The sequence below is a fragment of the Colletotrichum acutatum genome, assembly GCF_030867785.1.
Source record: "Colletotrichum acutatum strain CBS 112980 chromosome Unknown BDZ83scaffold_133, whole genome shotgun sequence".
Taxonomy (NCBI): Eukaryota; Fungi; Ascomycota; class Sordariomycetes; order Glomerellales; family Glomerellaceae; genus Colletotrichum; species Colletotrichum acutatum.
This window is the reverse complement of record NW_026849127.1, coordinates 59792-85372: the sequence shown is the minus strand read 5'-3', so window position 1 is coordinate 85372 and position 25581 is coordinate 59792. Positions and strand designations below refer to the sequence as shown.

Sequence of the window (25581 nt, the reverse complement as noted above, 5' to 3'; positions counted from 1 at the left end):
TCATCGCAGACTATATTCGCTTGACACAAGTTAAGTGCCGAAGTGACAGAGCATGGCATCAATCCAAGTCGAAACACTCGCATCCATCTAGACCGAATGACATGTTAGCCATCCAGAATTAGTATTTGTAACTTTGTCATACGTAGGCCAACGCCCAAGCATTAGTAGCCTCGACCACATTGTTCGCCAATCTAGGCTTAGTGACATGTTGTGTCGATCAAGCTGACAGGATTCTTAGAGTCCGTTTGCAGGCCATGCCCGACTAGGCAAACAAACTGGTTTGAACATCAGTCAGCAGGTGGAACCATGAATTGTCAGAATCAACACCCATTTCCTCAAAGGCAGACGCGACATGGCTATAAAAGCCTTGGAGACCGGTGAACAGTCCTTTTGGTTCTGCTTGATCTATTGACGCCTCAATTGCTGAGTTGTACGTTAAGCCGATTCAGTTGAGATCACCTCAGTTCCACAATCCCCTTGCAATAGTATCACAATGGTCGGTTCTAAAGACCTCCCACCATCAACTCTGTCCTTTGGACGTGTCTTTTACAACAATCAATTCTGCGCCAAGCCACAATGGCCTGCCCCGAGCACTAGTCTTTCCGGAGAAACCGCAATCATCACGGGCGGAAACACTGGCCTAGGCTATGAAGCAGCCATTCAACTGCTGGATCTCGAGTTATCCCGCTTGATCCTAGCTGTACGCTCACTCGAGCGAGGCGAAGAAGCCGCGGCAAAGCTTCGTCGCAGATATCCCACTGCAACAATCAGCGTACAACTCCTCGACATGACGTCTTACGAGTCTGTCCAGGATTTTGTGCGCCGCATTGATACCGACTTCGGTCGCATCGACATCGCTCTTCTCAATGCCGGCGTGATACGGATGGACTATACCAAGGTCCCCAGCACTGGCCACGAAGAGACTATTCAAGTCAACTACCTGTCAACTATGCTTCTCGCCATACTCCTCCTTCCCGTTCTAAAGGCTAAAAGACAGAAGAACAGCGACCCGGCGCGTCTTACAATCGTCAGCGCCGCTTTAACATTGGCCGCCACGTTTCCCAACAGAGATGCAGACCCTCTCCTCCCGTCCTTTGATGATGCTGAGGTCTTTGCCGCCCACAGCCGGGAGGCCTACAATACGTCGAAGCTACTTGCTCACATGTTTCTCTGGAAGCTGGTCGACTATGTTTCGGCAGACGATGTCATTGTCAACCTTGCAGATCCGGCGTGGTGCAAAGGCACAAACCTAGCCCGAGATGCACAGGGCATCATGAAGTTGGGAGTCGCGGTATTTGGAGCAGCGACTGGACGAACGCCACGAGTAGGTGCCTCTTGCTTTGTTGATGCCATTGTCAACAAAGGCAAAGAGTCTCATGGATGCTTCTTAATGAGCTGGAAGATTCATCCGTATGTTTTCTCTCGATTATGCGTTCTCTCGTTGCACTGCTGACAACTTACAGGTTTGCCGCGTTTCTCTATACCTCTGAGGGTAGCGCTGTTATAGATCGTCTTTGGAACGAGACACTAGAAGAGCTGGACTTTGCGGGCGTTAGATCCGTCTTGAAAGCATTGTAGATCGTACTTGGGCTCCTTTTACTTCTTCCGGAAACTTCATTGTCGCGTGTCATTGTGAGTGAGCTTTCAGGAGGCGCTTGAGTGGGCAACTTACTCGAGTGTAAGAAGTTGCCAGCCTGCCTGCCTGCATGTACGTTGCTGTCCCACAGTCTAGACCCGGGCTTCTTTTGGCCAGTCTTTACCATTTTTACCTTGTTTCTTCGTAGCAGACTTCTGTTATTCGCATGCGCATCAGAAATGTAATTCATATCGCTAATAGAACACCGAGACAATGAAACTCAAATTCAACTTGATTGCTGTGCGTTAAGGTTGGGTGCTTCCAAGTCTTATCTTATGAGTTGGAGCTTATCTATATTACAACCAAGATACCGAGACTTGAAGTGATCGCAGTCGCCGGTCCTCCTGCAGACATAAAAGAGGGTTCAGAGTGAAGTTATTGTACTGTTCATGATGCCCACTTATTCCTTCCGGAATGTATATTCCGCTCGGCAGAGGTAGTTCGTGCCATAAGAGCCTGAATGACTTTTGCGGGGTGAGATAAGCCTGTTCGATGGAACAACAAAAAATAATTCCGACAGCTGGGTCACAAAGCCGGAATCGGACTTTGTCGAAAAATTGACAAATCATGGAGGACTTTGATCTTCTTTCCATGCCAAGCAGGAGGGCAAATGCTCCCATTCCGAGGCGCGGGGTCTTAGCGAATTAGGCGGGGAAAGACACTGGCCTGATAAAATGCATGTCTTATCAGTGGATATACCTTCACGCCGTCATTTGGCAACGAAGGAGCTTCATGCAAGCTTTAGGTCGACTTTGATATGCTCTTAGGCATTGTCACGGAGGACAGTGATATACATCAAGTATGCGGTATTTATATCCTGAAGGTGTCGCGTTCCTCTCACCACGGATACTCCCAAGTTTCCTGGGTAACTCGTCGCAGTGCATCTCAGAGTTCTACATGCTGGATATCCTTCCGATGGCGGCTCGAGCTCTTCATTTTGTCTGCCTCGCGGGCATTGCCACCGCTCTCGTCGAAAGGAGTCCCCTGACTTTGATCCTCACCATTAATGGCTTGGATCAAGTCTTTCAACTCGGTAACAAGAGCTACTTGGCAACGCCCTCCTCGCCACTCGCTCTCGCAGCCGCAAAACCCAAAGCAACCAACGCTCCGGCAACTCACATCGTTGCAACTTCTCCTGTCATCACTGGGCAGTACCTCCAAGATAGGATTGCTCGCTACCTGGCCGAAGATGACGTATTCTCGGAGGACTTCCTTGAGACAATCATCCTGAGCTCCAATTGCTCTTCAAGACTTGACGATGCTGCCACAGCCTTCGTGGCATCTATTGGGTCGCAAGTTTTCATGCTACCAGCTTCTTCCCAACTTGAGTCGCCCTTGCCGCCTCCCGGACCATTGTTTCTGGAGTCTGATGGCAGGACAGTCACGTTCTCAACGGTCTCCCGCCTCTACACGGATACCTATAGTGACTTTGTCCACGGAATCTACGAATCCAACGGAACTTACAAGGTCCTTGGCCTGACTGACGCTGATTGGGGTTATCCGTTGATCCCCGTCCCGTCCCGCCTCTACAGTGAAGCCGACTCTCGGCCTCTAGCTGGAAAAAGAATTGGCGTCAAGGACATCTACGACATCAAGGGACTCAAGTCCACTCTAGGAAGCAAAGCATGGACACAGATGACCGCCGAGGCCAACGCAACCGCTCCTTCTATTCAGCGCATCATTGACATCGGCGGAACTGTCGTGGGAAAGCAGAAAACATCCCAATTCGCGTCCGCGGCTCACGCATGGGAGTGGACCGACGTATACTACCCTCAGAACCCCCGCGGTGATGGATACCTCAGTTGTTCAGCGTCTTCTGCTGGCGGTGGTTGCTCCATTGCCGCATACGACTGGCTCGACTTTGCCATCGGGTCGGACACTGGCCAGTCTATGCGTCAACCGGCAGCGTTCTCGGGTACGTTTGGAAACCGCCCGTCGCAAGGCCTCATGGTGCTGGATGGAGTGATGCCTATTTCCTACGGTGCCGACACGGGCGGTGTGTTTGCACGTGATCCCCAGGACTGGGTGAAGTTCTCTAAGCTTTGGTATGAGCCTTCGCTTCACCAAGACAGTAGCCTCAATGGGCTACCCGAGCTTGAGGTCCCCGATTCTCGTGCGTTTCCGAAGCGGATCTTGTATCCCACCGACCACCTTCCGCTGCAGAACCCCGCCGCTGAAGAAGTCCTGCAGAGCTTCTTGGCTCAAGTCAATAAGATCATGAACTTGACGGTCACGAAAGTCAACATCACGGAAACAGTCGAGAGCGTCACTGGTCGAGATCTTGACAGAATCCTAGCTGATCTGAGTACCATCTGGACCTACTCACAGCTCAAAGTTGTGGCAACCCCTCTGATTGCACACTACAGCCCAAATTTCCCTTCTTTGGATAGACCGTACCGAACTTCTTTCCGGAATTTCTCCCTAGACGCCAAAGGCCACACCGAAGCGCTTGACCGTAGACGCCAAGACTCCGATGCCTGGCATCGTGAGGTCTTGTTCAACACCACCGAGAGCTGCTCCGAATCCATCATGATCTACGACATCGGTACGGGTGGACTTCCCTCCTTCAGAGAGGCTGAGTTGAATAAGTCCCCCGGCGCTGCCTTGCCTGCCGGTACTGGAACTCGAGGGGCTGCTTCCACCCTTGCGTCTTACTTCGGAAGCGCAGACTTCACCATCCCAATTGGCCAGGTGCCCTACTACAGCAACATCACTTACCGAGAAGAAATGATGCCTGTGACTATCAACATGGTGGCCAGGAGGGGGTGCGACTTTGTCTTGTTTAATCTTGTCGAAGAGTTGACGAAGCTGGGAGTCTTGGGGCCTGTCACTACTGGTTCGCGTACCTTTGTATGATACAGGTGTCGTTTGATTTCCACCATGGGACTAAACCGAGGTCCTTCCTGTCAATACCTCTTCTTCCACTTTCCCAATAGACAACGCCCGCGAAACACAAAGAATCATCTCGAACTATTCCACCATCTTCTTCAAGTAGTTCACGGGTCCAGCCCAGTTCAATGCCAATTATAGTCATCAGGGTAGGCACCAGGCAGATTCTGATGCGAACCCTCGGCGTAGGAGTAGCCAATCATGGGCTGGAGATCAGAGCCAGGCACTTCGACAAGTCCGAGAACAATCGAGGCCTGTCTCTTCTCCCAGCACGCCACCAAAGTCTTCTTCTCCTGCGCCTTCATCCACTGGCACTTTTTACGGCCCTCTTTGAACTTTTGTTTCTCGTGGTTGAGAAGCCAGGCCTCGGTATTCTTGGTCAAGGGAGTCTTAAGCGTCTTGACGCTCACAATGTCGTAGAGTTCGCTTGTGTGGTCTTGGGTTGGGGGAAGTCCAGCTTCCATGCCAGTCTCTTGCGGGAGAACTGAGCTCGGCGACGGCATTTGCTTTGACGACTGCAATCCATAGAATGCCATATCAGCTTCAATGTCGACGCCCTGGTATTGATGTGTTAGCATGTAGACTTGGGCGAATTGGAGAAAACATTGTGATTTACCTGTTCAAGTCCCTGGGCTGCGGGCCAGTCAAAGAAGGAAGGAACGGTTGGAGATGTCAAGTCGATTGGATCATGCTGGGTTTTGATCAGTGCATCAGGAGCAAACGTCTGAAATGGTTCCGTTAGCAAATGTTGAAGACTAAGGTATCTTTCCAGTTATGGGACTTGCCTCTCTCCTAAGCTCTGTAATAGAATTGAAGCCAAGCAATGTGCTCGCAGTAGCGACGCCACGCATGGGGCTGGATCCAGTTGCCTGCCCAAGACCAACCGCTGTTGCCAATGGATGAGAAGAACGGGTCGGCTGGTGTTCGCTCAAGCCATGGTGAGGACACTGCGCCATGCCGCCCTGTGGAAGTTGCTGCTGTTGAAGCTGCTCCTGGTCGTCCTCAGCCTTAGTCTCAGCCTGTTCTTTGCGAAGCTTGTGTCGAGCCGATGACTCTCTTCTCTTCCTGCGACATGGCTCGCATTGGCTTCGCTCCTTTGTCAGACCCATATTGGTCATGGAAGAGAACTCCGACTGCGGCTTGGGCTTGTGGCACTTGGTACACAACTTCTGGCTTGAAGATGCTTCACCAACACCTGAGGCCGAGGGTGTGCCATTCTCGTTCAGAACGGGCGGTGTAGGTGGTAGAAGGAGCGATGCCGGCAAAGGAGGCAAGGCACTACAACCCGGCGCAATCGGGGGAGCGAACAGGGGATTCTCTGCTGTGGGAGCTGAGGAACCTGGCATTGTTGGAATCAGTCTAACGGGTACGCCAGGGTTGATGGCGGAGATGGGGGCTCTCTGAGTTGAAGAGCTTCTTCGAGAGGAAGAGTTCTTTGAGGGTTTTCGTGAAAGCCGTCTCTGTGCGGGCGTCTGTGTTCTGGAAGGAACGTCCAAGGCGTTGTTCTCGATTCCAAGCACCTGATGATGCAAGTGAGGGACTTGTGAATTCGAGATTGTGCTCTGCGCCTGCGCAGAAGCACCGTTGGCGTTCAGGAGGTGAGTTGCGCTCATTCCGGGCAAGCAGAGGGGAAGCGGATCTCTGACAGCGAAGTGAGGCTCCAACGTTGCTGAAGTTGGAGGAGAGCCGAAGAGCGACTCATCGTCGAAGTCCATGACTTGTTGATTGAAGGAGGAGAGATTGGGGGTTGAGATTCAGAGACTCACGATCGATTGTGTGAAGTGACTGTGTTGGTGGGAAAGGAAAGGTCGCGATATAAGAGCAGGAACGAAGAAGAATGGGTTGAAGGAGAAGGTTGAGAATATTTCCACAGGAAGAAAGGAGCGACCGTGAACTATCTAGAAAGGAAGTGAGGCAGAAGCCCTAGACCAAGGTTAAGTGAAAAGGCGCGATTTCATTTGGAGTTGCTCGCTTAATCAAGACGTCAATCATGTTCACTTCGCTCCTTCCATCAAATCTGAGGAATACTCGGGCGTTCCAGCCAGTCAGGGAATACACGAGTATCCAGGTGCGAATAGGTTTGAGAACAAAGATCTTAGTATCAAACCCCTGCTTGATACGATTACATCGACTTCGTCAAAGACACTTGTTGATCCTTATTGTTGAATTGTGAGCTCCTTGTCTCAAGTCAAAGCTCAAATGAAGCCTTTGCTTGCTTTCATTTGGCAACAACTAGAAACATTCTAGCTACAGAGCAACTGCATTCAGAATACATATGAAACAGGGAATTGCATGCCTGGAAGAGTCCGAGTATAAAATCGAAGAACTCCGTATTCATCTTGGTCAAGTAGAAACATCCATACTGTTTAAGAAACTCATGTCACACCAGTCACTTGAGGGATAGAGCATATAAAGTAAGTATTTACAGTCGTAGCGGACAGACTGAGAGCACTATCTGATATCTTAGCTCTCAGTTCAACTCTGTCCTTTCTGACTCCCACAAGTTTTTGTCAGGGGATGGGCAAGGGCGACTCGGGCGACTCGAGGGCGAGGACATCAACTGACGATACAAGGTGTTGTATCAGAGCTTTAAGTAACGACGTCTTGTCCCCTACTCTATGTAACCTTATCTCAAAACTGCCCACCTTATTCAACACGTACCTACTCACTACCTAAGTAGTTGCTTGTTAGTCGTCCGTTCTCGTGAGTTTCTAGGAGCAATGAGAATACCAAGCATACGGTCATACCCATGTCCATTTTGCTAACGCCCTACTTTCTCCCACTGGATGGCAGACAAAACAATGAAGCTCACATCAAGTGGGTGTTATACATACATAAATAAGTATGTTCATCTTCGGCCACTTGGGAGTCTGAATCCTAAGAGGGGAAGGCCACTTCCCAAGGTACATGTCTCCGACTTGTTCTCCCACTTTGCGATAAGATGCCTTCCCAACATGATTGCATCTTTGAGGTCAACTAAATTAGCAAGATATCAGCCAAGGAAATGACAGAGAATAGTTCCTGTTCTGGAATCATTCTCAAGCAACGATTGGTGTGTATTCGGCAGGATACTTCAATCTTCTACGAACTTTACACGGAATTCAGTGTTGGTCAAATGTCTACTTTCAGTACGCTGTAGCCCTCAATCACAATTGAATTCAAGTTAGTAGAAACTCGTGTTTCCAGCATTAAGTTGGCATACAGAAATGACCAGGTTTCGAATTCGGTCCAGCAAGATGTTTCAATTTCGCCATATTCAGGTTTCTATTGTACGGCCACAGGCTGATAGGATTCTGTCTTGAGCCCTTTAGGCGCAAGCGTGCATATGGCAGTGGTAGACTCTGGCGGGCCAACCCACAGGAATGCTGATGTTTGCGGAAAGTCGCTGGCTGAAGCCCTCTCAATTGAACGATGATTCATGCCGTTTACCATCACTCGGTCCTTTCCGTGCACCATTCGAATGTTATGGTCAGCGCTTCATGATGTCACCATTCTTTCACTGGCGCAGAAACGTCATTCTGGCTAACCACATGCTGTGCGCCAAAGATGACGCGCACAACGATTCAAAGTGTATAAGATCTCACCCAAAGAACCTCAAAATGAGATCCATCATCACAATCACTAAGTAAATCATGAACAGAATCGCCCTCAGACCTACCAAGCTTTTCGCTGCATCAGTACCCAGAGTCAGAGCCATGTCGTCTCAGAACCCCATCCACAACACCGCCGAGGCCGCCGGCCAAAAGAAGGACACCAGCCCATCCAAGCCTAGCGTCATCTCCTCAGAGGGCGCCATTGGCAAGCAATTCAACCCTGATGGTAACATCGGCCAAATTGGTAAGTGATGTGCTCTACACCTCTATCGCATAACCTCGATCCTGATTTCTCCTTCACAGGCGAAGCAGTTGGCGGCCCTTTCTCAAAGGATGGTGTCATTGGAAGTCAGTTTGATGCAAGCAAGGGAGGCATCGCAGGCACGGTGGAAAAAGCCGTGGACGGTCCCCGAAACCCGGCGAAGAAATAGCTTCAGAATCGGGTAGCTGATTGAGATATTTCTCTCGGCGTGTAGCAATACAAGTTTCTAACCTCAATTCATCCCAATATCAAGCTCCATCATACGTAGTTGAAATAGGGCTACTAAGTACCTTTTCGAAGCTGACAGTTAGTACGCTGCTATTCGGGATCTCATTTGAAGGAGGATCTCACCAAGCGCCTAATTTCTTTTCGTCACTTGCATACTCTATGTGGAACAGCAGTGCAAACAGATTGTATGGCACAACCTATTTTTCTGACCGTCTTGGCCATGTTTCTGCGTCATCAGCATTCAGGTGTGAATCAACTCCTAGCAAACAATGACAAAGTTGCCATCATCAGATGCATTTAGATGCCTTGCGGTTGCTAAACACGCGCCCCGGCGGACACCCTATAGTATCTTGGCTTTGGCTCTCTTGTTCTTGCGTAGTTGTGGGCTGCCTGATCAACACGACCGCGTTACGCGGGGGACGGCGTGATTCGGGCGCAGGTTCAAGACATGCATTGACCCCAGGCAAGGCAAATCTAGTTTTTGTCGCAATCTTGTTGATGAGATTGGAGGACAACACTGAAAAATGTCTCAAGCACCACGCCGTGTCGAGGCATGCTAATCAGTTGTCTGCACGGAGACTATTATCTCAGCCACCACAATTTGAGTCTGTTGAAGTCCCCCAAATGTATTAAATAGTGCGGTCTTTCTGATTCGATACCTTTTTTTTAACCTCATGTCCTCACCTTTCTCACAATCTCTTTATTCTATTGTCCCTTTCTTCGTATCTTTCAACTTCGAATCGCTGCAGACGGCCTAACAGTCCGATAGTTGCCGCTAAGTACCATCGCGATGCAGGCCTATCAGGACGACCGGCTGGATAGGGCCGAGCAAATCGCTGGCTATGGGTTCAGTGCTCGCAGCCTGCTTCGGGAGGCTTTACAGACCCCAGGACCTGGAGTCCTAACTGCCGGTGATCGTTCCATCATCGACGGCAACAAAACGTTGGCTCTCTTGGGGGACAGAGTTCTCGGGACTCTGCTTGTGGAAGCGATGGTGATTGAGAATCTCGAAGCCAGGGGTGAGTTCATATTCGACAACGAAATCTCTGCAGTATCTTTCCCATTCAAGAGGCTAACATGGACGATGCTAGGTGCCATCGACGCCCAGCTCCAGCGTGCTGTAAATAATGTGCGACTCGCGGAAATTTTTGACACGTTCGATTTCCTGGAGTGTCTCAACCTAAATCCATCACAGGGTCGGGCCATCGGTGCTCGGACGAAGGCTGACACTATCGAGGCCATTATCGGTGCTGCGTACTTGGATGGCGGACTCGATGCTGCGAGACTTGTGGCAACGCGTCTCGGAATTCTTTGATACCGGTAATGTCAAAAACCTCCTATGCCCTTGAGCTAACGATCAGTAGCCTGCCCAGACCAAGAGGAAACCTGGAAACCCCGCATTGGGGCACCGAGGGATCCAAACGGAGATCCCCTGGGAACATTGCGTTTGCGCGTCTCTTGTCTTCGCGGCAGATCCAGCGAAGAACATCGAAGCAGACTGGGGTCAGCTTGGGTGTTGTAATCTTCTCTCAAGATCTGCTGCCAAGAGAACCGACCGCCGTGTTCCTAGGGGATTCCGTATGGGGCCCTTGGTGCCCTGATGCGGGTGTTCCGGGCTTCCTCTTGGCCAGGGGCCTTATTGCGGAGTGAGCGGGTACCCCAGGTCACTCACTCGCGTAGTTTGCGGTTATAGACCGTGATGAGTTCGACAGTATGTGTGGATGAAGAGACTTGTAGTCTAACTCGCTTTTCAGCTCATCTGGCGATGGAGAAGATCGCGATTCGGCATAGGGAGGTAACGACAGGAAGAAGGAATACATACATGCAAGGATTGGAGGACAGAAGGGCAATGGGTATAATGAGCTCTGGCTTGGATCACTCTTTTGAAGGAATGCTTTGTTCGGGGCTATCGGTTCGATATACGTTGACTCCCCATTTTCTGGAATTTGCACTTTACACCATCCCCCTTCTCCCACTCCTGAGCTGGAGTCAACACTCATTTGACGACATCACGATCTCACCAACACTCAAGCTCTCAATACACCACTTCAATTCTATATCTCGCCGTTCCAGTTGTGAAATGCAGCCATGAGATCGCCGGCTCAACATCTAGGATATCTCCAAACCATATTTTCACCTGACCAGTATCAAAGGCTTGCGACCCTGAAGTGGCGATGCCGTCAAGTCAACTTGTAATACTCGTATTGATACTGCTGTTCACCTTGCATCTGATCCTTCAGCAAACTCTGAGTTAAGGATGTGGCCCGCCAAGGTCGCATGTTAAACTAATCTAATTGACCAAAACCTTGAATATCAAACTCAATCCTGGGACCAGCAAGATCGCGAAACCGAGCTATGAATGATTCTCCAACTGGATTGCGAGCATAGTCTTGGTAGTGCAGAAACAATTTAGGCATTCGAGACATACAACACCTCCCAACAAGATAGCCCAACTTCAAATTCGCCGCGTAGGCTTCCACTAAAGGTGAAGAACAGGATTATGTGAAACAAAAGTACGTGGACATCACACTGCCCAAGGCGGAATAGGTGCCGATCAACAAGGCGCCACATCCTGCAGCTCCCAGGCACGTCGAAGCCTCCCATCCCCTACCGAAACCCAGGATTCGATTGGGCCTTGAACAAGAGTAGAATAAGTTGCACAACGGCATCTTATCGGAGAAGACAAGGCTAGTTAATTGCCAAAGACACCTCAAGTCTGCCCCCCCCCCTCCTACACCAAATCTCCACCATCACCCAAATCTCACCCCAATTACTCGCGGAGATGCGGGGCGAAAGCGGGCACAGGACGGAGCACCACACGGGACTCGGGGCCGGTAGGGCTTGGTGGTCGATGGGTGTCGCACGCCCCGCTGGACGTACGTCGGCCGGATCCTTCCAGCCTGCATGCTATTGTCTTGGCCTCGCTCCTCGGTGGAGTTTCTCCACCTCTGTCTACGACCACCTTACACCGTACCGGGTAGCATTGCCATGGCCCATCTCACTCGCATATTATTAGATGCCAGAGTATGGAGTTCCCTAGTTAAGACAAAGCAAGTCACTCGCGGTTTCTTGGAACCTGGAGGACAAGAAGGTACTAGAAGTAGCCAGGTAAAGTTCAAGCCCAAGTTGAGCCGAATGGCGGGAGCAAAGGACAGGATGCCAACCCCGCGGCATCAACGGCACACAACGCTAGTACTCTGTACTAGTTGACCGAAATGTCTTGACATACGTCGCTCTCGGATCCTGCGCCATCAACTCGTGGCACCATTTGCACTGTACCTGTCCCGCCAGTCCTGCCTGTCTCTCAAACCCGCTTCGCCAGAAAGCTGTGCCACCTCCAACATCTGATCTACAAGAACAAGAAGCCTTGCTGAATTCCAAGCATTGGACCGGTCACCTGCTCACCGTGCCCATTCACCCGCGTACCCCAAAACCAAGCTTCCCCCGTCTTCCTTCCCCGCCATCCTCGCCCCAAAACTTCAATGTGCCTTGCCTAGAGACAAACCCAAAAAAAAAAGCCTAAAAGAACAAGTGCCACATCCAATCCATCCTGCTCGCTTCCTCGCCAAGAGCATCCACGGCACGCCTCGCCTTCGCTCGGTCTGACACCTCTCGGTGCGATGACGCACCATGATGGCGCAAGTTAGACTTGAATGCCTGATTCAATAGGAGCCAAGATGGGCTGAGCCGGCTTGACTGTGTCCAGTTGCAAGTGAGTTGATCATGAGATGCAGCTCTTTGGGCTGGGCCAGAGAGGTATATGAGGTCTGGGGCATCTCCGATAGATAGCCGGAGAAAGAAGACGCCGTTACCCAAGCCCATCAAAAAACTGATCAAATAAATTCTAATCGGTTTCAATTGAGTCATTTTTCTTCCTGGTATTCGTTGTCGATGTGAAGGACGCGGTCCCACGATGCAGCTGATCCTCCCCCTCCTGACCCTCCTCGCCGGAGTCTCGGCCGCACCAATTAAGGGCCTCGACCGCGCAACAATCCAAGATGAATACGACTTCATCATAGCAGGAGGTAATACATACACCCTCTCTTCTCTCACATTTACAATACTTCAGGCGGCTAACTCGCCTTTTCCCTTTCAAAGGCGGCACCGCCGGCCTCGTCCTCGCAAACCGCCTCTCCGAGTCCGGCAAACAGCGGGTCCTCGTCCTCGAAGCGGGGCCGAACCCCGAGGTCGTCTCGGCCTACAAGCCGCCCGGCGGCAACCAGTTTCTCGGCGGGACGGCCATCGACTGGTCCTTCTACACCACCCCGCAGGAGCACCTCGACGGCCGCATCCTCCGCTACCACCGCGGCCGGTGCCTCGGCGGAAGCAGCGTGACCAATGGCTTCTACTACGGACGCGGCAGCTCGTCCGTCTACGATGACTGGGTCAAGGTCGGGAACCCGGGTTGGGGATGGGACGACGTCTATCCTCTGTTTGTCAAGGTAAACCCTTCTTCAGTTGTCCAGGCTAGGGTGTTTGTCGTATATTACTGACACGGTAACAGGGCACGCATTTCAACCCTCCAACGGACCATCAAGTCCGAGGCTTTGACGTTTCCTACAAGACCCACGACTCCTCCGCCTACGCCGACGGTCCCCTCCAGCTCGGATTTCAGGGTTACGTCCCGCCCTCGGGCGTAGGCTTCATTGAGGCCGCCTCTGAAGCTTTGCAGATCCCCATCATCGAGGACCACAACACGGGCAACAGCACTGGGGTGAAGCAGGGGACGGGCCACCTCGACGCTGGCTTCATGCGAAGCTCCAGCTACGATAGTTACCTAAAGCAGGCTGAGGACCGGAAGAACCTCGATGTGCTGCACTTTGCTCCCGTGTGGAAGATCAACTTTGACCAGGCGGAAGAGGGGAAGAAGCCCAAGGCTGTGGGAGTTGCATTCATGGATCATCCTACGGGTATTGTGCATGAGGTTAGAGCGAAGAAGGAAGTTATCGTCAGCGCGGGAGCATTCAACTCGCCTCAACTTCTGATGGTTTCTGTGAGTTTCTCTCGAGTGTTGGACATGGCATGATGAAGATAGGTCATATACTAACCTCGTCCGCTTCAGGGCGTCGGTCCATCTTCCCAGCTCAACGAATTCGGCATCGAACCTGTCCACGTCAATGAGAACATTGGCCAACAGTATGTCCCCTCCTTTTTTGCCTTCTCTCACACCACAACTAATATCATCCCCTTCCCAAGCCTAAACGACCACTCCGTCTTCAGCATAATGGCCCTCTCGACCCCCGAGTTCTCGACAACAGACATGGCAGCAACCTACCAATCCCTCCGCGCCGCCCAGGACGAGTTCTACACCAACGCCACGGGTGAGTACACGGCCCCTCGGGCATCACAAACGCCTTCCAGAAGCTGTCCGTCGAGGAGCTGCAAGCCATTGGTGCGGGCGACGTCGTCACAGCGGGGCTGGCGAACCAGTCGCACATCGAGTACCTCTTCGAGAGTGTCTTTTACCCGAGCGGGCCGACACCGTATTACACACCCCGCGGCAACGAGACGTATATTTCCCTCACGGCGTCGAGTATGGTGGCGCTCTCGAGGGGGAATGTTACACTGAGGTCGAACTCTATGGCTGAGACGCCGAGGATCAATCCCAACGTGAGTCTGCGTTTGTTTCCTTTCCATGCTCCTAACTTATCTCAGAGGGCGTGGTCACTTCAATCCTTATTTCTCTATCACAAACGTCAAAAAGAAACAGGATAGACTGACAGTCATCTAGTACTACGCCCACCCAGCCGACCGCAAAATCGCTCTCGCCTCCTTCAAATACCTCCGCAAGATCCTCGCCCACCCGCGCATGTCAGAATACACCGTCGGCCCCTCCCACGGGGAAGTCTCCCCCGGTGCCGGCGTCTCGGAAGACGACGAGGACACCGTGCTGGCCTACGTCCGCGCCAACACGATCCCCAACTGGCACGCCTCCGGCACGAACCAGATGTTGCCCGAAGAGAAAGGCGGCGTCGTGGACCCGCGGCTGAGGGTGTACGGCGTCGATGGGCTACGGGTCGTTGATTGTAGCATCATTCCCATCTTGCCTGATGTTAATATCGTGGGATCGGTGTATATGATTGGGGAGAAGGGGGCGGAGATGATCCGCGAGGATTGGGGGGATTTGTGATTGTGGTCTTGGATGAGTGGTGTCTAATGATGGTGTGATTAGTGTCGATAGAGCTCAGTTCTAGATGCGAAGTAGCGGTTGATGTTGTCTCATGTGTAATGAGTACATGTTACTTTCAGTTGTCGTCCGCGGCCATTCCTCTGCTCAACCAGGTAGATAACTTCACACTTAGGCAACGGAGTTCCATCACCCTCCGGAGCCGAAGCAATGGCAGCCAACAACCGGCCGTCGGCTCTTACACAAGACTCCTGCCTGCCAGAGACTAATATCACCTCATAGCAAGCAAAGGACCCTAGCATGCTCCATCCTCGCCCAGACTTGCCATCTCAACTTTCTTAATCTGCTCCAGTGACTAGAGACAACATGATACACTCATCCGACGACAAGAAAGGCACAAGCCGGGATTCCTGCTCGACAACCACTCATTAAGGCAACATGAAGTCAAACAGCATGGCAAGGCAAGCTACCAACGGACCCCATCACATAAAACGTGGCACCCCACCTCCAGTCGGAAAATCCGAGCCAGCAGTTAAACGGCCCCAAAATCGAGAGAGAGAGCCTCCAGAGTTCAGACTCCAGTGCCCGCAGAGGCTTCCTACTATCTCTTCTACCCAGCAACCCCTGACAAGCCAAGGGTACATCACAGACAAGGGTATCAAGACCAATAGCCCCCAATCGCACGAACCCGAAAGATCCAGATACCAGATGATAGTGATCTCCAAACCATACCATTCGTTCATATCCTCGACGGCAGGTGGGGGATTCATCGGGACATGATCATCTCGTTGGACGGTTCGGTATGTCCTCTCTGAAATCCACTACTCTAGAGAGCATGTCCAGCAAAAACCTGTACCGAGCCGAAGCCAAGCCGTTTCGAAAGATGAGACGGTGACAGACAGGCGGTCGGCTGAACAGGGTCGGGGACGTGCTCACGGAAAACCCATGGGTGGAGGGAGAGCGAGTACACGGCATAGATGCACGGGGTGAGCAGATTCCTGAGAAACGCACGCGACGTTTCGTGCCTCATCTCGTATCGCAGGCCCGTAATTTACCACCGTACTGTATGGGTCGAGGAGACGAGCAGAGCATGCATATCGCGGTTTCAATAGTGGAAGGAAACAATCGTTCAAAGGAAACAGATTAGAGTAGACGAAGTTTGGTAATTCTTTTGTATTCTTCAGATCGAGTTGCGGGAGCGCCCAATCTATCTAGTACACGATGGCCATGGCCAGCCGTAATCCCACTTCTTAGTCGCCAATGTTAACAATCATCAATCATGCCGAACCAGCTTGGTTCCTATAGAATTCTTTTCATCCGCCGCAACACTCTTGAAATAAAATAAGAAACTAGATGCCGTCCCGGTTGGGGTGTAGTTGATTCCCAGTCAATCCCAACGCCATGTCCCAGATATCAAGCTAGTATGCACAGGAAATGGTGTAGCGAACTTAATGCCCATAATAAGGTGCTAAAAGAAAGTGTAGTAGAGAATGTGGTTTTAGAGGAAGAGCGACTCCAATCTGGCGAGGACTGGTTGAAGCGCAGCGTCGATGCGTTGCACCTTGGCCATGGCTACACACGCCTTCTGCTCATCTTCTGATGCGTCGACGAGTTCGTAACGGGCAAGGACCTTCTCGGCTTCAACACCACCGAAGATCTCGTGTTGTGAGAGGGCTTCGGTGTCAAGTTCGGCAGGGGATTCGGTAGCAGGGGCAGGAGCAGAGTGGTACAGAGCAAACTCAGGGTCGTTCTCGAACTCGTCATCGAAGACCTCCTCAGTAACAGGAGCCTGGGACTGAACCTCAGGCGCCAGGACCTTGGGGGCCTCAATAGTGGGGAGCTCAATCTTCTCGTCGTCGGACTCGAACTGCTCGCCAACAAAGTTGGAGGACTTCCCGGAGAGCACGTTGGTGTCAATGGTGACAGGAACATCGGGGGTCTCGAGAACAGCGAAGACCTGGGGCTGGAAGTTGTAGGCGTCGTTGTCAATGTTCAGCATAGAGAAGTCCATGTTCTGCTCAGGGAGCATGGCCATGCCGATCTGCTGCTGCTGGGTCTGGTTGGCGTAGGGGTTGATGTCCTTGGGGATCTGGCGCTGCTCGGCTTGTCTCTCAACCTTGACGGCAGAAGCTTGCTGCTGCTGGGGGGCAGGCTGGGGGTTGGTGCTGAGATGGTCAAGGAAGTTGGAGAATGAGGGAGAAGCCAGAAGCATGCGAGTGAGATCCTGCAGGCGCTTGTTCTCGTCCTGGAGAGCACGGTTGTGCTGGCGAAGCTCGCCATTCTCGGAAACCTTGTTGGCAATCTCGGCCTCGAGCTGGGTGATGTATTCTACGATTGATTAGCAAAGTGAATGTTTTAGCGTTGTGGTTGCGAAACTTACCCTTTCTGCGGGAACGGAAGGCGCGGGCGGAAACCTTGTTGCGGAGTTGGCGACGCTCCTTGCTGCTGAGCTTCTTGCCCTCCTCGCTGGCGAGAAGTCTCTCGTCCTCATCCATATCCTCCTCGTCCTTCTTGCATCTAGGCAGATTCATGAGAGGAGTAGGGCTGTCGCCCTCTTGAGCAGGCTTAGCACGCATGGAGTTGAGGAGCTGGGTGATCTTCTGCTCAACAATGGGGTCGGTAGGCTGCTGGCTCTTGGTGCGCTGCTTCTGGCCCATCTGCTGGCGCTGCTGCTGCTGGTGGATGATTTGCTGCTGTTGCCTTTGCTGGGCCTGAGCCTTGGCTAGCGCAGCCTGAGAGTGCATACCGGGCCAGAGGCGGCCGACGTTGCTCTGCTGGGAGGGGACGACGGGAGACTCCTGTCCGCTGATGGCAGTGGGGTTGACGGTGGTGTTGGGGAAGAAGTACTGGGAGTCGGGAGGGGAGTCAAACTCCATATCCATATCCAAGCCAGTAGAGTTTTGGGAGGGCGATGTGTTGAAGTCAAACATGTCGTTCTCCGGGCTCAGACCATTGCCTAAGTAGTCCATTCCATAACCGCTGTTGTAGCCGCTGATGTGAGAGTTGGCCTCGTTCACGGCCAGAGTGCTGGCGAGGGCACCGGGGACGATGCCAGTCTGCTGCTTGTAGAGATCATACTGGTGGCTGGGGCCCGAAAGAGGTTGTGATGCGGACGGCATCGTGGGGGTTGCGACGGTGCTGACTGATGGGCGGGTGAAAGTGTTCTTGGCGGTAGCCGCGGGAGAGAGCGAGGGAGACTGATAAGACATGTTGTCGTACTCGCTGAAGTCGAGGAGGGCGTCGATGTTATCGACGTTCTGATTCGAGGTCGTCATTGCCGTCGAAGGAGGGTTCGATCCCTTACGTATCGATGTAGATGGGTTTGGTGGATTCGGGTTCGCACCGGTCTGTGGCGAACCTATGTAGTGATTGTTAAGCCCCGTACGCGACGACGAGGTAGGAATCGATGTATAGTACTCGGTTCGATGAATGAGGCTCGTGACGATAGATGGCAATGCCCCAGGTGGATGTTTCGTTTGGTGGTTTGGTTGAAGTTGAGAAGAAAGAGGGATCGGTAGGTGGGAAGGAGAAAGAGGAAAAGAGGATAAGAAGAGTGTTGAGTTAGACGAGTAGTTTAGGGGGGTCTGGGCAGTGGATGTATGGGAAGCGTAACAAGAGGGATTGAGCACGGGGACTCCGTTTCTTGAATGATTTGGGTGCCTGGTCCTCGGAGTAGCAGGGGGTGAAAGGCGGGCCAAGCGGATTCTGGGCGGGCTGAGCAGGGGGGTGGGCGCTGGGGGGAGTTGAGAAAGGAAGGGACCAGGAGTCCTGGGACGGGCGAGCAAGAGCGAGGGGAAGGTACTTTGGTACTTTGCTACTTTGGGAAGGGAGTGGAAAGACGGGATTGGGGTGAGAGGGAAGGAGAGAAGGGGAGAGCACTGAGCAAAGACCAGAGAGCGCAAGAGCGACGACGGAGGGAAAGAGAGAGACGACCGGGACGCTGATGGGAGGGAAAGAGGGACGCGTAAGCCGATGGACGACGTGTCCTGATTGGGATTAGCGCGGGGAGATGAGAGAGACTGGGCCGGGCGTCCTTGGCTGACGGGCTGCACCTTCTCGTCGGGTGGGAAGGCAGGCAGTGGTGTTCCTTCCCTCTCGCTCTTCCTCACTCGTCCGTTCCTTCCCTTTCCCTACAGCGAATATTCGTACCAGCAAGCGCAGGCAGGCAGAGGAAGAAGCGTCGGGCCAGAACTAAGGCAGGTAGACCAGCGGACGGCAGGTACAATTGTGTTCGGAGGTGGATGGGAAAGCACGAATTTACGAAATGTCAGGTACCTACCTTACTGCAATGATGCACACTTACAATGTACACGTCTGCGGCCTGAGGATGACGACGCCAACTGCCCTTTTCGGCTCGGTCGTCGACGAGTACTCGACCATTCGCTCGCAGTGATTCGCTCCTGGTGGTCCCCATTTCCTTCATTTTCTGCGCCTTTTGGCTTCCAGGTTCTTTTGGTGAACCCCCGGAGCGCTGTGGAATTCAACGTGGATTCGCAAGCTCGTCCACTCGCCAGAACAGCGACCGCTTGTTTTGATATTGAACTCGACCACTCGCTCTGCCGCCTGTCGCCTGCCGCCCAACCACAAGCAATGGCGCGATGTTGCCGTTTCGAAATGTTGCTGACGACGACTCGACGACGCACGCTTATTGAGAGAACTTTTTTTGACTTTTTTTGTCCGGTCGCTCGTCTTCGTCTACGCTACCGACAGAGACTAGACCTGTTTACCCGCCCATTTTATCATCAATTTCCCCTCGCTGATGTTGGTTGCGGGCTTTACAATATCGTCGTCGATGATGAATCCAATGTCAATCCCATCTCCCATTGTCGTGTCGTCTCTAATTCTTCCGATAAGACGGAGCAGAATCTGGCCGACAGACAAGAACGAAGCCGCACCTCGAGGTTGGAGAGATGACAAGATGACGAGGCCGCGTATTGTTCGGGCGCGAGACCAAATCCGAACTGAGCGAATCGCTGCAAATAACAATACAAACCAAACCACTCGGGCGCCTCGCCTGGCGTTATGCGATGCTGTGTGCTGCTGAGTGCTGACCCGAGCCGACCAATTCACTGCCCGACAGTGACGGGCGGCGGGAAGTTCTGGTTGTGCGGCGGCGGCGCACCCTCCCCTGTTCGCTTTCGCTTACGAGATTGATGTCAGGTACCGAATACTTGATACCGGGCACAAAACTGTCGCTGTCGCATGTAGTGATACCACTAGTATCGCTATCCCGGGTGTGGCTGTTCCAGTTGGCGCTCTGCCTCTTTTTGCTTTCGGCGTGGGTTGATCGTCAGTTGTTGCTCTGAGCTCTTGCGCTTCCCACCATCAACAAATCAATGACCCTCGTTTGTTTTGTTCAAAAAGAAGGTTGTTTATGCTCAGCCTCAATCACTGAATCCATGGTCTTCGATTCAACTCGTCCCAACAACCTGACCCATCTGCTCACGACGGGCTTGAAATCTCGCGGTATGCAAATACCGACCACCTCCGTCTCTAGTCATATCAAACTCCCATGCTTCTCACCGTCGCCGCGCAGAACAGTGCAGGCCGTTCATTGCCTGTGGTATTTCAGCCCCCGATTCGAAGCAATCCAGACACACCTTGACACAGCATTCCCACTTGCGGCAACCTTTTTCAGCATTCACGCCTCCCCCCGGGTACCATTCTTTGAAGCACTGGGAGCAGACTGGTCTCGGAGACTAGAAACACGGCGCGGCATAGACTTTCACTTGCAAGTTGCGGCTACGGTACTTTGTCCGGGCCACTGCCCACATCACGAAAAGGTGCCTCCGAAAAGGCTCGTTGGTCTCCGTGTCTCCGTCCGAGCTTCAAGGAGGTGGTCAAGGAGGTGGTAGAAGGGATAGTACACGGCGTTTGGCCATGCGCTGACACTAGGCCGTCCCATTCTCGCGGCTCCAAATTCCCTCCAGCTCGCCCCCGAAGCGGAAGTTGTGCCGTCGTCCGTTGTCCACGGCATTAACATCTGGAAAAGAGTTTTCGTCTAGGGAGCCAGACCCAGAGCCAGACCCGACGGCAACTTCAGGCGTCTCGTTCGCTCCCGACATTCCGCACTGGACTGGGCCCTCAATGTGGTCGGTGGTTAGATCCCATTCAGGGGATCGCCCCGTTCGTTCTGGATATGCCGCCCATGATCATTCAATCTTGTGGGACGCTTTTGTGATTTCCGTTCCCTGACCCTACCGCGATAATTCATGCACTGCCACCACGGTCGTTATCACTATCGAAATCACCAAATCATCCACCACCCACGTTTGATTCGTTCATCTGCGCTTCGCATGGGCTGTGCCGTTGACACCCCCTTATGAGCGAGCCTAGAGGAAAGGACACGGGACACGGCGTGGCTTAGACGAGCATCTATACGCAGTAGAGCTGCTTATCCGTCTGCAACAGTCGCTGTGAACCCAGCCTTGTCGGGCGTTGGACCACGGCCATGGCCCTGATGCTGGCAATAAACAGCAAGCCCTCAACACCAAAACGGGAACAATTCTATCGAATTAGACTTTGGCTTAACGGCGGTCACTGTAGTATCGCGCATCTTGCATCACAAGTCTTGGTCGACTTCACTCCCTGGGCCACAGTCAAACAGGCGAACGCCAACCCGCGGGCCCTCCCAATAAGGTCGATGCACGATGGAAATTGGGCTTGTTACGCCCCCCAGACTCGAGGCGAATCTGATGATCCTCGCCATCTCGCCTACCCTTGATACGCGCAATCTGGACCGCGAACCGTCCGTCCACTTTTGTCACTTTCGAGCACTTGCTCAGGATGGGTTCGCAGACGTCTCAGTCTCCATTTCAACTTTTGACAATGTCCAGAGTCCAGACGACTGTCAGCCCTTTCGCATCGCGAGACTGAGCCGAATATCGAACGCTGGTGCCGCGATGACTGAGAGTCGAACGCAGACAGACCTGAAGCCAGTACTTCTTCCAACCCCACAGCAGAATACCCCGGCGCCGTTTCGGCATTGCTGTAACAATGCTTCTAGCTAGTACCACGGGCACCGTCTCGGCTTTCTGGCACCTCGCTCTGGCCCCACCGGTCCCGAAGGTCCTCCCACATTCCCGACGTGCCGACTTTCTCGAGTCTCGCCGCCTCGCACACGCCGCAGTTGGCTCATGTCAGGTCAAGTCATCAGCAGAAGACTCGGCCGCAACCAACCATCAGTGGGCGTGGGCTTACATAACGAGCTAAACCTTGCACTAGCTGGGCTGCTTAGTGGTTCACAAGTCCTCTTGTGCCGAGAATCAGGGTGAGCCGCTGCCAGACCACGCCCCGGCCAAGCGCGAACCATGACGTTGTGTAAACAAAAATAGAAAATATGTGCGCTCTGTTTCACCCGCGGCACCTTCACAACCACGACAGCCCACAAAGTCCCGGGAGCGAAATCCAGGACGCCTTGTCAACTGACAACCGGTTGCTTCCAAGAGCCAACTAGGGACCGCCGTAAACCCCAGTTCTCCGTTTCCGCGGCTGGTTCCTACTGGCCAGCTCGACGGCCCCAAATACCGACAAGGCTCTTTTCCCCTTTTAGTGTGGAAAAACGCCTTCGACGGACTATAACGGACAATAGGGGCTTCGGCATCAACAACCGCAACATTCGATGATTTCGACTACCAACTAGACATCACCCTTGACCTTAAACTCGAAAGAGCCGCTTGAAGGGGGCCCTGTCATCCCATGTTTCGATGCATAGTAGACACCCCGTACCGCACCATCAACCAACCCCTCTGATTCTCGCGGGAATGGCGTCGGTTTGATCGCCCACATCGGCGCATCACCAGGAGTCTGGAGAAGATCCAGGGAGGTGTATTCGTACATAGCTGTGGCACATGCGGGCCACGGTGACTGACAGACTGACAGACTTCAGAACGGTGGCGGCCCCTTCGACCTGGGGTTCTAGAACGTCAACTCTACATTCCTTGGCCCCCTACACTTTTCCCCCCTCATCGCGAAGAGCTGAACTCTAGGGTCCGATCATCCCGAATCTTATCAGTTATGGTATATCCACCTTACGGTTCGGAGCAAAAGCCTGTTCGATGGAAGGCTTGTTTCTGCTGATCGAAGATGTTCTCCCTCAGGTCATTTCGCTGACTGGACCTCCACCATGCATTTTCTTCGAGGGGTTCACTCTGAAATCGTTTTCTCAACCAGCACCGGACAATACATCCTCATACCTACTTAGGTGCTCCCACATTCCACGATATCTTGTTTGGAAAATCATCTCCACAATAGCAATTAACTTGTCCAAGCCGAAGACAAAGTCTGAACCATAAGGTAAGCAAAAAGCGGAGGTTGTCAGTCCACACTTGACGGCACGGTGGCAGTACGGATGCGTTCCGCCATCACGTCGATTCATGTGCTTCTTGTCCGGATATCATCCGCACAATGGCCCGCACGTATCCGTATCAAAAAGAGAGAAAAGAATGTTCCGCAGACAGGTGAGTGCAAGGGTGTGGCTGAGCCTCTGTCTCCACCATCTGCCGTGCCGGGCAAAAAAGTACCCCTGTCCAGTAAACAACCTTCACGACTCACGAGTCACGACTCGAGGTTGGCCTGAATCTGGCAAAATACTCCGTTCCGTTCGGGCCTAGCGTCGAGAGTACCAAGCATTTTTTTGCCAGTTATGGATGGGCGCCCCCCTTCTTCCCGTGCGGCCTGCGGCGCGGGTGCATGAGCCACTGCGAAAATAACGAGATTGTTGAACTTTGAGCATGCATTGTAATAAGGTAGTATCGAAATTTCAAGCGTTATCATGGTAGTGGGCAGGGCCATGACCTCGAGGTGAGCAGAGAGTCAGGAACTGCACGGTTATTGTCACCGAAATTTCGACTGTTGTCTCTCGAATGGTCGGCTAGTCAGCCAGGTGCTTCTTTCATTGCTGATATCAATATCCGACGAGCAAAATTCCGTCTCGCCTACCTGATGTCGTGCTCTTGAGCGAACAGGGAGCAAAGAAGTCTAGGGGCTTTGGACTTTCCGAGGAATTCGGGCTACGACAGGGTGGCCTGGATCTCAAGATACTAATCGAGAATGGTGACATTGACTTACGGTTCCATCTCGATAACCTTGGGTTAAGGTAAGTCGCCGTTGTAGCAACCCTGATTGACTCCATCGATAAAATGGTACGGCAGCCCTCTACTTAGCTGGTAAACATTGATTCACTCCAACGGCATCCAGCCAATCAGCTCGACATCAGGTCACAAGGTGATGATGGACTTTGGAACAATGTCAAGGGAAGAAATGAGGGATGAAAGAAGGGATTCTCACCACGCAACTCTGATCATTGCACGAATCCCAGTGTTTTCGCCACAAAAGTGAACATCACAGATGCCACAATAACTAGGATAGTTTGTTGGCAGGACATTATTAGAAACAGAGCCGCCCTATCAGAATCGAGTTTCCCCTGTAGATCCGACTTCAAGCAGCAGTCAAGAACAGGTTTTTTGTGGTGTCCGACAAGCCACAGGTCATAGTGACGGCTTGGTGATGTGCACAGCCACGCTACCCCTCCCTTGTGGCGCTTGAGAGTACAAGCGCCACACAAAGGTCAAGCCACGCACGTGATGATCTATCGGCTACCTCAGAGTTGGTTCCCTTTCCTTTGGAGTGGCAGATGTTACAAAATTTGGTGGAAGGGGAAGCTTGGCCCTGAGGGCTTGCAAGTCAGCTTCTGTTGAGTCTCTAAGCTCTTCCATGCTGTGGAAAGCTTCGCCATCCAAACTTTTCTTCACTCTGTCCGTTGACAGGATACGGATATTCGTCAAGACTTTCCCACTGGCAGGAAATTAGAGAGCACCTGGCGGGGTTGAGCCACATGTACGGATAAGCAAGTAAATGAAAAATACCCGTGTGAGTGTGGACGGATGCGTGTGCATGCTGCCCAATGCTCATGCGAGATCAGTGCAAAATAGACGCAGTCATCAGCTGGGAACCTTTTACTGGCCCTCGGCCTCGGTGCGTCTCAACCTATTTGTCTCTACCGAATCCGTGCTTTTCCCCCGTCCCCTCTCTCCTTGCGAGGAATAGACTTCCCGAGAGTTACTCAGAGCATTATGCCGTCGGGAGGTCGAAGAGGAGGGGTAACAAATGGAAGGTACTCCCTTCCGCCGCCACGGAAACCCAAACTTCTAAGCACGAAGTGTACAAAGTGGGATGAAAAGGCTTGGTGAAGCTTAGCGGACGCAATTTGGATTCTTGCTATATGAGAGAGAGCAAAAAGAAGGGAGCTTCATTATATATGGGTTTCCTGAGGTAGGGAGGTCAGCACTAAGGTAGTGAAGATCTGAGCCGTAGAAGGAAGTCACAGGCATGTCTTTTTCATCTGAAGGAACGCCAGAGTGGACGATGTTATTTTCCGTATTGGTTGGAAGACCGGATGTCGAGGCCGAGCTTCCGTCCATTTGCCGATACTTTTGGACGAGTTCACAGTTAAAGGAAGTGTGCTTAGTGATTCTGCCGATGTTGAGCAGCTCGAGGCGGGGGAGAGGAAAGTTGATGGCGAATATTGGGATGCCTCGGCATAAGATAATGACTTTGATATGGCGCAGAGCTACGGAGATTGTGGGATGGTGGTTATTGGTCAAGAAGGGATGCTCAGCGCTTTTCTGTTTTGAGAAGGTTATGATGGCCCTGCTCTATTGCTCTTGGAAGCGTTGGAGGTTGTCAAGGCTTATTTTGGAATATCCAGCGACTACTCTCATGTTGTGGTTGGCCCACTCTGCGATCTTTGGCACGTCAAGTATTTCATAACTTGCTATGATGTCCTAGTATTCACAAGACAAGTGGAGGGAACTTGTTCTATCTACTGCACTAGAACTTCCAGAAC

The 25581-nt window shown here is 52.3% G+C and overlaps 7 protein-coding genes across 7 annotated transcripts; 5 read left to right on the top strand and 2 right to left on the bottom strand.

Annotated features, from left to right (window-relative positions):
* Positions 1–347: 347 nt before the first annotated feature.
* BDZ83DRAFT_744400 (uncharacterized protein) lies at positions 348–1811 on the top strand. The gene is made up of 2 exons (XM_060513157.1): positions 348–1410; positions 1464–1811. Exons 1-2 carry the CDS (start codon positions 494–496, stop codon positions 1576–1578), a joined length of 1032 nt encoding a protein of 343 aa, XP_060359896.1. The 5' UTR covers positions 348–493; the 3' UTR covers positions 1579–1811.
* A 740-nt stretch (positions 1812–2551) lies between these two features.
* BDZ83DRAFT_589005 (amidase signature domain-containing protein) lies at positions 2552–4492 on the top strand (the record flags this gene model as incomplete). The annotated part of the gene is made up of 1 exon (XM_060506193.1): positions 2552–4492. One exon carries the CDS (start codon positions 2552–2554, stop codon positions 4490–4492), a length of 1941 nt encoding a protein of 646 aa, XP_060359895.1.
* Positions 4493–4650: 158 nt separating this feature from the next.
* BDZ83DRAFT_756639 (uncharacterized protein) lies at positions 4651–6240 on the bottom strand (the record flags this gene model as incomplete). The annotated part of the gene is made up of 3 exons (XM_060514775.1): positions 4651–5082; positions 5142–5249; positions 5410–6240. 3 exons carry the CDS (start codon positions 6238–6240, stop codon positions 4651–4653), a joined length of 1371 nt encoding a protein of 456 aa, XP_060359894.1.
* A 1719-nt stretch (positions 6241–7959) lies between these two features.
* Positions 7960–8724, top strand: BDZ83DRAFT_76740 (uncharacterized protein). Its single transcript, XM_060515285.1, has 2 exons — positions 7960–8362; positions 8422–8724. Exons 1-2 carry the CDS (start codon positions 8158–8160, stop codon positions 8547–8549), a joined length of 333 nt encoding a protein of 110 aa, XP_060359893.1. The 5' UTR covers positions 7960–8157; the 3' UTR covers positions 8550–8724.
* A 493-nt stretch (positions 8725–9217) lies between these two features.
* Positions 9218–10194, top strand: BDZ83DRAFT_76734 (ribonuclease III domain-containing protein). The gene is made up of 3 exons (XM_060515283.1): positions 9218–9627; positions 9700–10020; positions 10179–10194. Exons 1-2 carry the CDS (start codon positions 9399–9401, stop codon positions 9921–9923), a joined length of 453 nt encoding a protein of 150 aa, XP_060359892.1. The 5' UTR covers positions 9218–9398; the 3' UTR covers positions 9924–10020; positions 10179–10194.
* A 2327-nt stretch (positions 10195–12521) lies between these two features.
* On the top strand, positions 12522–15089 carry BDZ83DRAFT_763186 (GMC oxidoreductase; the record flags this gene model as incomplete). The annotated part of the gene is made up of 7 exons (XM_060515213.1): positions 12522–12633; positions 12707–13050; positions 13113–13601; positions 13671–13744; positions 13805–13974; positions 13995–14218; positions 14340–15089. 7 exons carry the CDS (start codon positions 12522–12524, stop codon positions 14736–14738), a joined length of 1812 nt encoding a protein of 603 aa, XP_060359891.1. The 3' UTR covers positions 14739–15089.
* Positions 15090–16233: 1144 nt separating this feature from the next.
* On the bottom strand, positions 16234–18010 carry BDZ83DRAFT_588962 (bZIP transcription factor; the record flags this gene model as incomplete). Its single annotated transcript, XM_060506189.1, has 2 exons — positions 16234–17063; positions 17116–18010. 2 exons carry the CDS (start codon positions 18008–18010, stop codon positions 16234–16236), a joined length of 1725 nt encoding a protein of 574 aa, XP_060359890.1.
* Between the last annotated feature and the right edge of the window lie 7571 nt (positions 18011–25581).

Coding starts and splice junctions, on each gene's coding strand:
- BDZ83DRAFT_744400 (XM_060513157.1), top strand. CDS start 494: ATGGTCGGTTCTAAAGACCTCCCACCATCAACTCTGTCCTTTGGACGT. Junction 1,411..1,463: donor ATGAGCTGGAAGATTCATCC/GTATGTTTTCTC, acceptor GACAACTTACAG/GTTTGCCGCGTTTCTCTATA.
- BDZ83DRAFT_76740 (XM_060515285.1), top strand. CDS start 8,158: ATGAACAGAATCGCCCTCAGACCTACCAAGCTTTTCGCTGCATCAGTA. Junction 8,363..8,421: donor TGGTAACATCGGCCAAATTG/GTAAGTGATGTG, acceptor TCTCCTTCACAG/GCGAAGCAGTTGGCGGCCCT.
- BDZ83DRAFT_76734 (XM_060515283.1), top strand. CDS start 9,399: ATGCAGGCCTATCAGGACGACCGGCTGGATAGGGCCGAGCAAATCGCT. Junction 9,628..9,699: donor TGAGAATCTCGAAGCCAGGG/GTGAGTTCATAT, acceptor GGACGATGCTAG/GTGCCATCGACGCCCAGCTC.